Below are 13,045 nucleotides of genomic sequence, written 5' to 3'. Positions count from 1 at the left end.
TGAATGATCCAACGCAGGACATCTGGATGAGCTCCAGCATTGCAGTGAAATACTGTAAATGAACCCAAAGCACTTGTGTGCTTGTGAATATTGAATCTGTGCTGTAACCTATAATGGTTATGCTATGCTAAATAATAAAAATGTAAAGCATGTTTTAGAATGAGTCATATGATCACTCTCATTGGCCAGCTGCAATACTCGGGGGTTGGGGGTTGGAATTGTTTCCTCTCTCCAGCCGTTGAGTAAATGCGCAACCACTATAACAAGAAAGAGTGTTGCATGTGGCCAAAATATTCAATTTATTATCATTTTTTAAATAAAAAACCATATCTTCTTTCTCTCACAAATTATGACATGTAATTGTACTGTTCTGAGAAGAGTGGAACGAGAAAGGTGCTACTTCAGGGCTGGAAGAGGCAACAGCTAAAATAATAATAATAATAATAATAATAATAATAATAATAATAATAATAATTTGTACCCCCGCCCATCTGGCTGGGTTTCCCCAGCCACTCTGGGCGGCTTCCAACAAAGATTAAAAATTAAAAAAATGGGAGAGTGGCGGAAATTTGCAGAAAGAGTCAAAACTTGGTATTGGGAGATATTAAACCATAGGTAGGCAAACCAAGGCTGGGGAGCTGGATCCGGCCAAATCGCCTTCTAAATCTGGCCTTCTAAATCTGGTCCGGGAATCAGTGTGTTTTTACATTTGAGCAGAATGTGTCCTTTTATTTAAAAGGCATCTCTGGGTTATTTGTGGGGCATAGGAATTGGTTCATTTTCCCCCCCTCCAAAAAAAATATAGTCCGGCCCCCTGCAAGGTCTGAGGGACAGTGGACCGGCCCCCTGCTGAAAAGTTTCCTGACCCCTGTCTTAAACCCATCCCACTTGCAGAAGCAATGGATTTTTTAGAACAGTTGTGATTATAGTTACAGGTAGGTAGCCGTGTTGGTATGCCATAGTCAAAACAAAATTTAAAAATTCCTTCCAGTAGCACCTTAATCGCAGCAGCTCATCAGAAACCAACTTTCAGTTGTATTACCCTACCACTAGGAATGAGTAGATCTGTTTGTTTCAGTTTTTCATTTTCCCAATTACAGGTAGGTAGCCGTGTTGGTCTGCCATAGTCAAAATAAAATAAAATAAAATAAAAAAATAAAAAAAATCCTTCCAGTAGCACCTTAGAGACCAACTAAGTTTGTTCTTGGTATGAGCTTTCGTGTGCATGCACACTTCTTCAGATACAAAAGCTCATACCAAGAACAAACTTAGTTTGTCTCTAAGGTGCTACTGGAAGGATTTTTATTTATTTATTTCATTTTTCCAATCTTAAGTTCAGGAAGGAAAGGAGACAGACTTGATTTCTGATTGTATCCCACGTTTTTCAAGCTTGCAATCCCTAATTATGTGGGGATATAGCGTTGGTGAAAGCACTCTTTAACCGATCAGCTTGGGAACACTTTTTTATTGCTCTGCTTGCAGAAAAGTCAGGTGACAACTGCCAAGAAACCCAGCTGGCATGGCAATGGAATATCCCTATTTTCATGTAGAATATTGTCCCCATCCACTACTGGCCCCTTGCTCTCCAGGCCCCCCAGGCCCAGGTGCCGTCTTTGGTCACCTTCCACCGGTCGCTGTAAAAGGAGAACACAATGTTTCCATCTGTCAGAAACAAAACTGAAAGAAGACAGTTCAGCTCACTTCCCCCTTAAGTGTAAGTCATGCAGCACCCAACTCTCTCAAACAAGTTAGAAGGAAAGTTAGCAACTCATACTAGACCAATGACTGAATGAAAGCAGAAATAGCTGCACTGGTGCCAAGGAGAACATGAAGATCTAAATCGCTGGCGGAATCAGGTAGGAACTTCCCAAGTCTTGCTTGTGTTGTGTGTATTTATAGGATCCTTTAAATATTCCTGGGAATAATTTCCCACCGTGCAATTTAAAAATTGTAGGCAGTAGGTAATGGGATTTTAACGTCACATTTTGCTCACTGTGGCTGGAGTGAGAGAAATGAGCCACTGTTGCAATCTAACCCCAGACAGGATCAACTTTATATGCTTTCATGTCCAGCTGTCCTTTGCCAATAACAAATTGCCACTGTTTTTTTTGTGTTGAATATATGCTGTATGGTAATTTATGGACCTAATAGGTGTCATTTGCACTTAACAAATAGGAGCCTACAAAACACAAAACAAAACACTGTTGCTGTGTGTAGGTTTTATTTTATTTGTTTTTATATTATATTTTGGAAATGTACATCCATGTTTTTTATCAATTAATTTTTTTGGTTTTCAAACTGTTTTGGGAGTCAAATGGAACCAAGGCACCACTGTATGTCAATCTACAGGGGCGGATGGGTTGTGTCCCATCATTTCCATCTCTGTATACTAGGTGTGCATGCAGTCTATTCACTTTAAAAAGGGGGGGGGGTGACTGCATTGCCACAATTATTTTGAGATACTAAAATGTAACCACAACAAATTATCTTCAAATAGATGAAGAGGACCACTACTCAAAATGTACACCATGCATTTAAAGCCCTGCTGAGTTAAATGGGACTTACTCCCAGGTACGGATAGAACAGAAATTCAATTCAGTTTATATTTAAAGTCAAACCTACCGAATGTGCGCTTTCCGAAACAATATGTGAACCAAAGTGCAGCCTCACTTCTAAATTTGCACTACTTTGAATTTTGCAATGAAGTTCTCTGTGCAGCTAACTTGTACCAAAATGCATACACTAAGGTAAATTGTGCATTTTAAATGGTGCATTTTAAATGGTGCATATATTAGTGAAAATAACATGAAAACTCATGATATCAGGGGGAGTCGCTTAGCAAAAAATGTGCATATTAGGCAAAATTTCATATAAACGTGTGTGCCAGGAGAAATTCGCTAATGAATGTTTGTGAGCACTTAAAATAAAAAAAGATTTGGAGAATTGAAACCAACAGGAACTATAATTGACAGATTTGCCTATCCCTAGTGGTAGGATGCAAGATTTGCATGCAGGAGGTCTTAAGAACATTTTTTTAAAACCCTCCAAAATCCACAATAGGACAATGCCTTCATTAGGACCAAACCAAAATGCCACAAAATAGTGGCAGGATTTCATGGCTTTCCCAAAGCAGGCTAAGCAAATTGCTGTGTTTGGGGTAGGAGGCCTGGAAAGGAGGTGGAATGGTTCTAGGACTCTGTCAGAGCCCTCGTACCTTCTTCCCAAAGCCTAGTGACTTGCTTACCCAACTTTGGGAAGGCAGTGTGAGGCCTGTGGTGGTGGGGGGTGTCAAACATTACTGAGGGCCACCAAAAAAGGCCTCGCGGTTGAGCTGCATGTTGGACCACCCTGTCCTAATAGTTCCCAGCACCTTTGCCAAATAACAGCTCCCAGAAATGGGGGGGGGCATGTCATTCACTGCTCCCCACTTTACAGTTGCTGCTGGTCAGGGTAGATTCTGTGCTGGATGGACCAGTAAAGAACCTAATTCAGTTTTAAGGCAATTTCAAAAAATGGAACTGGGCAGTGCTTTTTTTCTGGGGGTAGGCAGGGGTACGCATACTCCTAAACATTCTGCGAATCTACATTTGGCCTCATTGAGGGGCTGGACCACAAAGGAGGCTGATCGCTGAAGAACTGATGCTTTTGAATTATGGTGCTGGAGGAGACTCTGGAGAGTCCCATGGACTGCAAGAAGATCAAACCTCTCCATTCTGAAGGAAATCAGCCCTGAGCGCTCACTGGAAGGACAGATCCTGAAGTTGAGGCTCCAGTACTTTGGCCACCTCATGAGAAGAGAAGACTCCCTGGAAAAGACCCTGATGTTGGGAACGATGGAGGGCACAAGGAGAAGGGGACAACAGAGCACGAGATGGTTGGACAGTGTTCTCGAAGCTACCAACATGAGTCTGACCATACTGCGGGAGGCAGTGGAAGACAGGAGTGCCTGGCGTGTTCTGGTCTATGGGGTCACGAAGAGTCGGACACAACTAAACAACTAAACAACAACATTTCAATATGAGTAGGAAAATGAGAGTACCCCCTAAACATTTTTAAGGGGAAAAAAGCACTGGAACTGGGAGGGATCGGGTCCTAAGCGCAACCCCTTATGGAATTTGTTTTACGGCACAGAGCAACTTATTTGGTTATGCTAATTGTGCTGCTTCACTTGCCAGACAAATGAGCTGGTTTGGCTAGCCTCGCTTTCATACATTCTATGTGGGGGCCCCCCCTTCCCCCAGCTCACAGGTCTGGAAGGTGCACCGGGTTCCGTCTAGGCTGACCCTCCCCCAATATAACATATGTTGACTTACCCTATCGTTTTTATAAAGTATTGTTGCAATGCTTGCTTATAAAGTTGGGGACGGATGGACGGGACCTAATACACAGTAGAAATAAAAGATAAAAATGCATGGCCTGTGCTTCCTCCAACTGTACGGTGCTACCTTCCCAACAGAGTTTGAAAAAGGTGCACAAAGAACAGTGATCTTCCTATTCTAAAATGAAATTGGGAAGAGAAATATGCAGGGCTCAATTCTGACACCTCTCAGGTGGGCGCCATTGCCATTACAAGAGAGGCATTCACGGCGAGTTCTGAGAGCACCTCTTTTTCATGAAAAATAGCACCACTGTTGTTGCTGCACCAGACCTTGCTGCTTCTCACTTCCTCCTCAGGCAACAAACACAGTTCTAATAGGTCCGGATGGGGCTGGGGGGAGGAATGGAAGGGCCTCCTTCTACTTAAAAGGTTCTGCTTTTCCTAGCTTAGCAGCTGCAGAGTACCCCCAAAGTTCTAATTTTGCACTGGTGACATTTTCTGATCATGCCGCCTCTTCCTTCCTGAGGCTGGAGAATGAGTTGTGGTTGGTGGCAGAAGCGAAAGAATAGAAGTCCATTAAAAAGTCAGGGGCAAGGAGCACTAACCTGTCCACCCTCCCCCATGCAAATAAATGCCAATGTATATAGCAAAGGTCACCAATTTTTTTGGAGGGGGGGGGGTCCCGTGGCTCCAGGGGCGGTCTGTGCATTAGGCGAGGGGAAGCCATTTGCTTCAGGCAGAGGACCTGACCCCCTGACAGCTGCTAAATGCCTGCCTCATCTTAGATAAATCCTGACATGACACATGCATATATCGTCTAAAAACAAAGAAAGCATGTCTTGCTTCAGAACCACGGTGCTGTTTTTACTCAAATGGATATTTAATTGATAGATTAAGGAATGAATCAACTACAACTTGTACAATGAATTCCAACAATGAATCACCTACGATTCCTTTAATCAGATGACAGCCCTATACAGTAAATGGTCTTGGGGCTTGATTGGCGCCTTTCATGCAGAGCTCCTGAGATGTCTTTGTCCATTGTCAGGACTTGCTAAAAGCTTCCCTCTTTCAGCAAACATCCTAAATTGAGATGTTTATCCCAGTTGGGACCTGCTTTGGATTTGTATTGATTTTATGCATGGGTGGTTCTTGTTTTGAATTGTTTGTGTGTGTATATAAAATATTTTGTGTTTGTTTAGTCGTTTAGTCATGTCCAACTCTTCGTGACCCCATGGACCAGAGCATGCCAGGCACTCCTGTCTTCCACTGCCTCCCGCAGTTTGGTCAAACTCATGTGGGTAGCTTTGAGAACACTGTCAACCATCTCGTCCTCTGTCGTCCCCTTCTCCTTGTGCCCTCCATCTTTCCCAACATCAGGGTCTTTTCCAGGGAGTCTTCTCTTCTCATGAGGTGGCCAAAGTATTGGAGCCTCAGCTTCAGGATCTGTCCTTCCAGTGAGTGCTCAGGGCTGATTTCCTTATAAAGTATTTTAATAAACACTTATTCTATTTTTATATATGTCACTGCTTATTAAATTATAATCGCTTTAGAATGCCTCGTGGAAAAACATCCATAAATGAAATTATGATGATAATAATAATATTCCTAACTTTCAAACTCTCACATAGTCTTTCACAGAAGTTCAAAGAAGTCTCACAGTTAATGTTATTTGGTTCCAGGTTTTTCTGGTGACCCAGAAGCTGAGCATCCCAACTCAGAGATGGGCCAAATGGGTTTCCTGCTTCATTTCCTGGCTTTCGTTCTACTTCACAACCAATGGGCAGCTGCTTACGGTTTCAGGAACTGCATCCAGTCCATGTATGACCCAGGTTCTTTCACGTGCATGCAACGCTTCCTGAATGATGTCTCCAGTGCCGTGAAGGACCTTCCCAACAATGCCACAGTGGTCAATGCATCCCATAATTTCATTCGGTTCTTGCCTTATGGGAGCTTCCAACACCTCCCAAAGCTGAAGGTCCTGCACCTGAGCTTCAACAAAATGGAAGTGATAGAAGGCGGGGCCTTCGAGAACCTCACAGACTTGAGGACGCTCAATCTTTCCTGCAACAGCCTCGTGAATCTATCCAAATATGCCTTCCTGGGTTTGCCAAACCTCACCTTCCTCATCTTGCACCATAACCGATTGAGCAAAATCCAGGAGGATACATTTAGTCCATTTCAGAACCTCCTGGCACTGCAGCTCCATTTCAACAAGTTGGAGAACTTTGAAGAAGTAGTTCTGAGCTTAGTGAGACTGACAAGCCTGAAGGTGCTGAATCTGTGTAACAATAACCTGACCTCCCTGGAGTCTGAACCAAGGCTGCCCACTTCCTTGTCTACTCTCCTGCTATGTAACAATTCCCTGCATAAGGTGGACGTTAAGGAACCAGAGTTCCTGAGGAACGTAAAACGACTGGACATTTCTTACAACAGGATCTCAAATGCATCTTCTTTTGCCACAGTCCACCTCCAAAACCTCAGCAGACTGGAGCTGATGGGGAACGGGCTAGACATTTTCCAGGTCTTCAAAGTTTCTGACTTGCGGCCTTGGACCCTAGATTACTCTGGGTTGTATTTAAGTAAATCCTATCAGCTGTCCAAGTTGTGTGAGCATCTCAATGCATCCAACCATTCCTTGCCTCTCCGTCTTCAGAGCAACAACATCAGGAAAGTGAATAGCAGCACCTTTGGGGCATGCCCCCCCATCCTGCTACTGGACCTTTCAAGGAACCGTCTCAGGTCAGTGGGATGTGTAAGGGAGAAGATGGGGCGGGTACAAAACCAGCTGAAGACTTTGATTGTGGAACACAACTTGCTGGGCAAATTAAAGTCCTGCTCTAAGATTGATCCCTTAAATGAGCTGAGAACCATCTCTTTCCGCTTCAATCGTATCCTTTTGGTATCTGCTCAGGCATTCTGCTATGCCCCTAATCTGGAGACACTCCACCTCAATATCAACAGCATTGCCGTCCTGGACAAAAATGCCTTGAAAGGGTTGCAGTATCTCAGGGAGCTGCGCTTGGATAACAACCTTCTAACCGATCTCTACGAAACTAGTTTTGACGACTTGAAGAGCCTCAAGATCCTCAATCTCCGAAACAACCATGTTTCTGTCCTCTTCCCCGGTGTCTTCAAGAACCTTGGGAGCCTTTATATTTTAGACCTAGGGGGGAACAACATCCGTAGATTGACCAACACATCGTTTGAGGGACTGAGGAATCTCTCCAATCTCTATCTGGATGGCAATCATATTGAATACATTAGTCACTGGTTTTTTAAACCTGTGCAGAGCACTCTCCAGGTTCTGGACCTGAGAGCCAACAAGATAAACTACATCAGCATGAAGCAACACAGCCAGCCTCCCTTCTTGAACCTGCACAAGCTCTACGACCTCAAGCTCCAAGGACAGCAACCTTATGGCTTGAAAATCATCCCACCCAAGTTCTTCAAGGGCCTGAGGTCCTTGCGCAATCTCCACCTGTCAGAAAACAAAATTCTCTCCATTGCACCTGATGTCTTTGACGACCTGGGGCAGCTGAGGTATCTAAGCCTGGCTGATAGCAGTAACGGTATGGGGAACTTTCCACCGGGCATATTCAAGAATCTTAGAAACTTGACTTTGCTGAACCTGGAGAACGCTGGCCTCCGCACATTGACCCTGGAGGTCTTCGGCAACCTCAGCAGGCTGCGCACCCTGCAAATGGGGAAGAACGAGGTTCAGACGATCAATAGCAGCGTGATGGAAAAGCTGGCTTCCCTGAGATACCTTGACCTACGCAAGTGCCCCTTGTCTTGCACCTGCGATAACATTTGGTTCCAGTTGTGGCTGAACAACAGCCAGGTGCAGGTGGTTTACCTGTACAACTACTCCTGCAATTCTGGGCAGCCTTCTAGCTATATCTATAGCTTTGACACCCATGTCTGCTTCCAAGATGTGGGCGTGTACCTGTTCTTTTTCACCTTCCCAACTCTCTTGCTGCACATGGTTCTGCCTTTCCTCTACCACCGCACCTACTGGCGCCTGAAATACCACTTCTACGTCCTTCGGGCGTGGGTCAACGACCACTGGAGACACGGCAAGGACGACCAATACAAATTTGATGCCTTCGTCTCCTACAACTCCACTGACGAGAGCTGGGTGCTGGAGCACTTGGTACCCAGTCTAGAAAAAGGAGGGGGTCCCGTCTTCCGTCTCTGTCTCCACCACCGGGACTTCCAGCCTGGGAAGTACATTATAGACAATATAGTCGACAGCATCCACAACAGTCGGCATACCATCTGCGTGATTAGCCGGAGGTACCTGCGAAGCGAGTGGTGCTCCATGGAGATACAGCTGGCCAGCTACCGGCTCTTTGATGAACTCAAGGATGTCCTTATACCTGTTTTCCTGGAGGACATCCCAGAGCGGGAGCTCTCTGCCTATCACCGGATGCGGAAAGTGATGCTAAAGAAGACCTATATTTCTTGGCCCGCAGAACCCGAGGCTCAGAAGCTGTTCTGGGCTAAAATGCGAGTCGCTTTAAAGGGAGGGCACTCAGAGGAAAAGGAGGAAAGCATTTATTGGTTTGATAATGGAGGCAAACCCGTGGTGGAATCAGTCTTCAAGGTGGCGGAGGAAGGTGACTAGTTTTACAGTCACATATCCAATATACAACATAAAAACACGATTCCAAAGAACCTCCTGGACTTCCCTCCTCCCCTTTGTCAGTCCTGTTGTTGTTCAGTCGTTCAGTCGTGTCCGACTCTTCGTGACCCCATGGACCAGAGCACGCCAGGCACGCCTATCCTTCACTGCCTCCCGCAGTTTGGCCAAACTCATGTTAGTAGCTTCGAGAATACTGTCCAACCATCTCATCCTCTGTCGTCCCCTTCTCCTTGTGCCCTCAATCTTTCCCAACATCAGGGTCTTTTCCAGGGAGTCTTCTCTTCTCATGAGGTGGCCAAAGTACTGGAGCCTCAACTTCAGGATCTGTCCTTCTAGTGAGCACTCAGGGCCGATTTCCTTGAGAATGGATAGGTTTGATCTTCTTGCAGTCCATGGGACTCTCAAGAGTCTCCTCCAGCACCATAATTCAAAAGCATCAATTCTTCGGCGATCAGCCTTCTTGATGGTCCAGCTCTCACTTCCGTACATTACTACTGGAAAAACCATAGCTTTAACTATACGGACCTTTGTCGGCAAGGTGATGTCTTTGCTTTTTAAGATGCTGTCTAGGTTTGTCATTGCTTTTCTCCCAAGAAGCAGGCGTCTTCTAATTTCGTGACTGCTGTCACCATCTGCAGTGATCATGGAACCCAAGAAAGTGAAATCTCTCACTGCCTCCATTTCTTCCCCTTCTATTTGCCAGGAGGTGATGGGACCAGTGGCCATGATCTTAGTTTTTTTGATGTTGAGCTTCAGACCATATTTTGCGCTTTCCTCTTTCACCCTCATTAAAAGGTTCTTCAATTCCTCCTCACTTTCTGCCATCAAGGTTGTATCATCAGCATATCTGAGGTTGTTGATATTTTTTCCAGCAATCTTAATTCCGGTTTGGGATTCATCCAGCCCAGCCTTTCGCATGATGAATTCTGCATATAAGTTAAATAAGCAGGGGGACAATATACAGCCTTGTCGTACTCCTTTCCCAATTTTGAACCAATCAGTTATTCCATATCCAGTTCTAACTGTAGCTTCTTGTCCCACATACAGATTTCTCAGGAGACGGATGAGGTGATCAGGCACTCCCATTTCTTTAAGAACTTGCCATAGTTTGCTGTGGTCGACACAGTCAAATGCTTTTGCGTAGTCAATGAAGCAGAAGTAGATGTTTTTCTGGAACTCTCTAGCTTTCTCCATAATCCAGCGCATGTTTGCAATTTGGTCTCTGGTTCCTCTGCCCCTTCGAAATCCAGCTTGCACTTCTGGGAGTTCTCGGTCCACGTACTGCTTTAGCCTGCCTTGTAGAATTTTAAGCATAACCTTGCTAGCGTGTGAAATGAGTGCAATTGTGCGGTAGTTAGAGCATTCTTTGGCACTGCCCTTCTTTGGGATTGGGATGTAAACTGATCTTCTCCAATCCTCTGGCCACTGCTTAGTTTTCCAAACTTGTTGGCATATTGAGTGTAGCACCTTAACAGCATCATCTTTTAGGATTTTAAATAGTTCAGCTGGAATATCATCACTTCCACTGGCCTTGTTGTTAGCAAGGCTTTCTAAGGCCCATTTGACTTCACTCTCCAGGATGTCTGGCTCAAGGTCAGCAACCACACTACCTGGGGTGTATGAGACCTCTATATGTTTCTGGTATAGTTCCTCTGTGTATTCTTGCCACCTCTTCTTGATGTCTTCTGCTTCTGTTAGGTCCTTTCCACTTTTGTCCTTAATTGTGGTAATCTTTGTACGAAATGTTCCTTTCATATCTCCAATTTTCTTGAACAGATCTCTGGTTTTTCCCATTCTGTTATTTTCCTCTATTTCTTTGCATTGTTCGTTTAGAAAGGCCCTCTTGTCTCTCCTTGCTATTCTTTGGAAATCTGCATTCAATTTCCTGTATCTTTCACTATCTCCCTCGCATTTTGCTTGCCTTCTCTCCCCCGCTATTTTTAAGGCCTCATTGGACAGCCACTTTGCTTTCTTGCATTTCTTTTTCATTGGGATGGTTTTCGTTGCTGTCTCCTGTATAATGTTACGAGCCTCCATCCACAGTTCTTCAGGCACTCTATCCACCAAATCTAAGTCCTTAAACCTGTTTTTCACTTCAACTGTGTATTCATAAGGAATTTGATTTAGATTGTATCTTACTGGCCCAGTGGTTTTTCCTACCTTCTTCAGTTTAAGCTGGAATTTTGCTATAAGAAGCTGATGATCAGAGCCACAGTCAGCTCCAGGTCTTGTTTTTGCTGAGTGTATAGAACTTCTCCATCTTTGGCTGCAGAGAATATAATCAATCTGATTTCGATGTTGCCCATCTGGTGATGTCCATGTGTAGAGTCGTCTCTTGTGTTGTTGGAAAAGAGTGTTTGTGATGACCAGCTTGTTCTCTTGACAGAACTCTATTAGCCTTTGCCCTGCTTCATTTTGAACTCCAAGGCCAAACTTGCCAGTTGTTCCTTTTATCTCTTGACTCCCTACTTTAGCATTCCAATCCCCTATAATGAGAAGAACATCCTTCTTTGGTGTCATTTCTATAAGGTGTTGTAAGTCTTCATAGAATTGGTCAATTTCAGTTTCTTCAGCACTGGAAGTTGGTGCATAAACTTGGATTACTGTGATGTTAAAAGGACTGCCTTGGATTCGTATCGAGATCAATCTATCATTTTTGAAATTGCATCCCAGTACAGCTTTCGCCACTCTTTTGTTGACTATGAGAGCCACTCCATTTCTTTTACGGGATTCCTGCCCGCAGTAGTAGATATGATAGTCATCTGAACTGAATTCGCCCATTCCCGTCCATTTTAGTTCACTGATGCCTAGGATGTCAATGTTTATTCTTGCCATCTCATTTTTGACCACATCCAGCTTACCAAGGTTCATGGTTCTTACATTCCAGGTTCCTATGCAATACTTTTCTTTACAGCATTGGACTTTCCTTTCGCTTCCAGGCATATCCGCAACCGAGCGTCCTTTCGGCTTTGGCCCAGCCGCTTCATCAACTCTGGATCTACTTGTACTTGTCCTCCGCTCTTCCCCAGTAGCATGTTGGACGCCTTCCGACCTGAGGGGCTCATCTTCCAGCGTCATAACTTTTATATGCCTGTTGTCTTTGTCCATGGAGTTTTCTTGGCAGGGATACTGGAGTGGGTTGCCAGTTCCTCCTCCAGGTGGATCACGTTTGGTCCAAACTCTCCACTATGACCTGTCCATCTTGGGTGGCCCTGCACGGCATAGCTCATAGCTTCCCTGAGTAATTCAAGCCCCTTCGCCACGACAAGGCAGTGATCCATGAAGGGGAAGTGATCCATTGTCAGTCCTACTGTTAATCATTTCCTCCTGCATCTTTTATGATAATCCAGATCTTTTACATCTCCATTATATCCAAAATTCACAATTAAACTACAGATGTCCTATGAACAGTTTTAAATGTTTACAATGGTTTTTAAGATAAATTATAAATTTTCCCCATTCTTTATTAAAATTCTGGCATTACTGATTTCTGATTCTTCCGGTCATTTTTGCCAATTTGGCATAATCCATCAATTTAATCTGACCTGTCCATCTTGGGTGGCCCTGCACGGCATAGCTCATAGCTTCCCTGAGTAATTCAAGCCCCTTCGCCACGACAAGGCAGTGATCCATGAAGGGGAAGTGATCCATTGTCAGTCCTACTGTTAATCATTTCCTCCTGCATCTTTTATGATAATCCAGATCTTTTACATCTCCATTATATCCAAAATTCACAATTAAACTACAGATGTCCTATGAACAGTTTTAAATGTTTACAATGGTTTTTAAGATAAATTATAAATTTTCCCCATTCTTTATTAAAATTCTGGCATTACTGATTTCTGATTCTTCCGGTCATTTTTGCCAATTTGGCATAATCCATCAATTTAATCTGCCATTCTTCTCCGGTAGGGATTTCTTTCCATGTCTGGGCCAATAACATCTGTGCAGCCTTGGTCACATACATAAATAGTCTTTTCTGCTCCCTTGGGCTTTCGGTACCTGGAATTCCTAAAAGAAAAGCTTTGCATTTTTTATAGAAAAAAATTACTTTAAACGTATTTTTCAATGCAGTATAA

At 44.0% G+C, this 13,045-nt stretch overlaps 1 protein-coding gene across 1 annotated transcript; it reads left to right on the top strand.

The window, feature by feature from the left end:
* The first annotated feature begins 1,799 nt into the window (after positions 1 to 1,799).
* On the top strand, positions 1,800 to 8,948 carry LOC117052039 (toll-like receptor 13). Its single transcript, XM_033158765.1, has 2 exons — positions 1,800 to 1,856; positions 6,001 to 8,948. Exon 2 carries the CDS (start codon positions 6,042 to 6,044, stop codon positions 8,946 to 8,948), a length of 2,907 nt encoding a protein of 968 aa, XP_033014656.1. The 5' UTR covers positions 1,800 to 1,856; positions 6,001 to 6,041.
* The last annotated feature ends 4,097 nt before the right edge of the window (positions 8,949 to 13,045 follow it).

The sequence above is a fragment of the Lacerta agilis genome, chromosome 8 (assembly GCF_009819535.1).
Source record: "Lacerta agilis isolate rLacAgi1 chromosome 8, rLacAgi1.pri, whole genome shotgun sequence".
NCBI classification, from domain to species: domain Eukaryota; kingdom Metazoa; phylum Chordata; class Lepidosauria; order Squamata; family Lacertidae; genus Lacerta; species Lacerta agilis.
The sequence above is the reverse complement of the archived record's forward strand: the minus strand, read 5'-3'. Positions and strand labels throughout refer to the sequence as shown.